This window comes from Charadrius vociferus, unplaced genomic scaffold, assembly GCF_000708025.1.
Source record: "Charadrius vociferus isolate BGI_N301 unplaced genomic scaffold, ASM70802v2 scaffold325, whole genome shotgun sequence".
Taxonomy (NCBI): Eukaryota; Metazoa; Chordata; class Aves; order Charadriiformes; family Charadriidae; genus Charadrius; species Charadrius vociferus.
The window spans coordinates 4916345-4920128 of NW_009648526.1; the positions used below are offsets into that span (position 1 = coordinate 4916345).

Consider the following 3784-nt stretch of genomic DNA (forward strand, 5'->3'; position numbering starts at 1 on the left):
TCCCTACAACAGTATCCGTGTTGCCACTTACACCAAGGTTTTTACTTGCTTTAAACTATGTTTGTTGCTTTTCCTAATACACCACCCTCCTCAGGGCACACAGTTCCACTAGAATACAGGCTTTTGTTCCAAAAGCTGAAAAGATGAGTCTCTTTTCCTCTGGGCACCAGAGGAAACTTTAAAAACAAACTCCACAGGTTAAAAGTTTATTCCAATGTAAATTCCAATATTTTTTTAAAAACAAACCCCTCCTCATTTTGTAACCTGACTCATATTACTTCCACGTCTGGAACTCCCCCTCCTAACCTCCACTGCACAGAAATACAAGTTAGACAGTAGGGTATTTAGCTACTTCGGAATTTCGATTTTTAGTAAGCTACTCCCTCAAAGCGACTATGTTTTGGGAATCAAACGCTTAATACAATTATTTGCATTTTTCAAAGATTACTAAAGCCAGTAACTGCCTGTGCTAATATAATTTAACTCCAAAAGAACTCCTTAAAAACTCCACCAATTAAAGAAGCATAATAAACACTCAGCCTCTCAGGTTTAATTCTGTTCCTGAGAGCAAAAGCAATTTCACACAACTGTTAAGGACAGGATATTAGGAATACCATACTCAAACTGTACTTGCAAAGGAGTGCAAGCCAGCCTTAATGTAATTAAATGAGTTGGAATTTGGCCAGCAACTTGGGTTATGACAAATCCAAAAGCCAGTCTATCCGACAGTACAATGCGTACTTGTTTATACACTTTCTACTGCACCATTTGATGACAGAAACAAAAGAAATGCATTCAGACCGGTGCTTAACTTTAAACAGGAAGAGTTTCATTTAAGTAATTTAAACCAAGTCACTTCTAAACTCCCCCCCACCCTTATACAGACTGGTGCTCAGAAAAATGAAAGGATTTCATCAGAGCTATTCTGTGGCTGTACAGAGCAGTGAGTTTTATTATGAAATCATTCAAAATAACACCTTAGAGTGATACGGAGGTGGAAATTTTTATTCTGTGGTGAGTCATACTCTCGCAGTCAGTTTCTATATAACCTGGGGCAACTTACTACAAATGTCCCAAAAGCCATCAACTGCTTATTTCAAAGACAGTGCAGACAAGGGAAATGATGCAAACATGGGATAAATATAAGCCGGTTGAGAAAAACAAACCTACTCAGCACCATTTTAAGTATACTTTGGAGTTTCATAAATAAAGAATGAACCACACTGCAAAAAGTTACTGCACAGAAGTTGTTTTCTGTAAGCGCTCATGCACACGTCCCACAGTAAAGGCAAGATGTGTTACATTTTGAGAAAAGCAACCTCGTATTGCCTTGCATTTGCTGTGGAATGTCTCAGAGAAGAACATGCAGTCACTTCCTTGTGAGTCAAAGACCTTGGATGAATATCAACTGCAACATAACCAATAAGATGCCAAGTGGTAAGCAGAAGTTTTGCAAGCATAAAAATATAACTGTATTTCAAATACCAAGCAATCTTAGCAATGTATTTTAGGGTATTTGTGCCTCAAGCAAAATCTGTATTATTCTGTTTCATGAAGAGTTTCAGACAGTTGTTATTTACTCTTTCAGTTGAACCTCTTTGACAATATTTCAGCACCTCATTGGACCATACCCCATATCGATTAGTACTGCTTCATTGACAACAGTCCCATAAGAAGCAGTGACAGAGCACAAAGAGTAACTTGTTTATTCTACTGATCACCTTGAAAGTTAACATGTTTTATTAACTTACACAACATGACAGCAATAGCTTCCTATGTTAGTGTGTGTAAATTCCTATTTATTAACATATAAGCTGAATGCTAAAAAAAAAAGTAGTATACCATTCTGTTTTAAACTCAAAATTACCCTTAGAAACAGCAAGCCAAATTTATAACTGTGATGTATAGTTTGCAATGAAAGTAACCTTGCGAACAGTACATTGTTCCTTTGGTATCTGAAAAAGGCTTTTAGGAAATCCTCATTGATCAAAATGTCATACCAAAGATTACTTCTTATTTAAAATATGGAAGTTGGGAATATCCTACATTTTTACCAATATGTAATTATGAGCAATAATAAAAGCATTGCTTTTCTCATCCACACACTGAAAAGGTTATTCTGCTTAAGTTTAAAGGCACTTACAAATTCAAAAATTATGTAACAGCTGCATATTATTAAGAGTAAATTAATAAAGATGGCATTAGAAGTTTTCCAATACAGAAGTCAAGCATACCTAGCCACTAGAAATTCTATGAATATCTCTCTTTAAAATAAAGGAAGGCTACAATACATGATATGGTAGTGGGTTCTGCACACAGGTGAAGGCCTGACTGTCTGACAAGAATATAGTATCTTAGATGGTTTAGGTTGGAAGGGATCTTAAAGATCATTGAGTTCCAACCCCCCTACCATATAATTATTAGTAGTTTTCCAAAAGGTGTCATAAATGTTACAAGACTTACAACTTCAAATATTCACAATAAAGCCAAGACATTATTCTACACATACTAACGCATTACACAGGCAAAATTGCTTATGTATTTATTTAGTGTTTCAGGCAGGTTAGAACAATTTTCTAGAGATGCAAATATCATTAGATTTTCCTACTTAGAAGTTATAGTCCCTCAAGGAACACACCAAGATTAAAATATACCAAAATCAATAATCACAGTAAAATAAGGAAAACCATTTACACTTTACCAATTCTGTTATAATAAACAAAAGGCTTAAATATATCCTTGTTGAGCTATCTGTCCAATTCCTGATTTATGCCTACCTGGCAAAAGTACTGGTTCCAGTTTTTTAATCCTTGGTTCTGAAGCTATATCGTCTTCAGCCTGGAGGAAAAAAAGAAAAGATAATTTACTTCAGAATCAGAACTTTACAGTCAGACACAAGTCTGATCCATTTGGGCAAAGGAGAAAGTTCTTCTCTTAACTTAAAAAGCTGATCTTAAAGAGCTAGAATCCATTCATACCAACAGTTTTCTGTAAAGATATTAACATTTTTGTGTACTTTTAGCTTTGTATCAGAAGAATAATGTAATATTTAAATTGCTAATATTTAACTAATTGTGTAACCTCAGCTGTACAAGTCACAGGATGAACAAAAAAACAATTTGGCTTGACATTCCATAAAGGCTCAAGTCCCACAACAAGCTTTACATGGACATGGGCTCTCAAGTCTGCACAAAACTCTCGACCAACTTTTAACGTGCATGACTTTCTGACATAAGAAAAAATTCAAAAAAACCGAAGCCTAGAACACATACGTGCCTACCTGCATTTAAATGCCAAACCTTAAAAATAAAAATACTTCTATAAAAAGACCACAGCCTTCACTGAAATAACCTTAACGCCTGTGGTTCCTACACTGACAGCAATATTGCCATGGCCCAGGACTAGGAATATCCAGAATGACGCTGCATCGACATTTCACTTTCACCAAGAAATTGTGAAAACGCAAAAATGAGTCAACATGTCAAACGTGTTGTTAGAAGAGGCCTCGCCTTGTCTAAAACAGGTAAATAAAAACCACATTCCGGCAAGTGCACATCCAGACCACATGAAAAATCCTGGTCGTTCTACAATACATAGACTTGATCCTATACGGACTATATACAGTGTTCTACTATATATAGTTGATAGGCATACTTGACTTTCTTATTTACGCCACCAGCCAAGTTTTGAACGGTGTCCAGGGCGCGGCGGAGCTCGCCGCCGCCAGCCTCCCGCCAGCTCTCCTCTCCCCAGAGCAGCCCCAGCGCGGACGCGGGGGGGCGCG

The 3784-nt window shown here is 36.8% G+C and overlaps 1 protein-coding gene across 1 annotated transcript in view; it reads right to left on the reverse strand.

Moving 5' to 3' along the window:
- The window catches only part of MTMR10 (myotubularin related protein 10), a 44770-nt gene that overhangs the window by 31734 nt on the left and 9252 nt on the right, over nt 1-3784 (reverse strand). The window contains exon 3 of the mRNA XM_009885788.1: nt 2778-2838. Within this exon, the coding sequence (XP_009884090.1) occupies nt 2778-2838 (61 nt within the window). The remainder of the gene's footprint in view (nt 1-2777; nt 2839-3784) is intronic.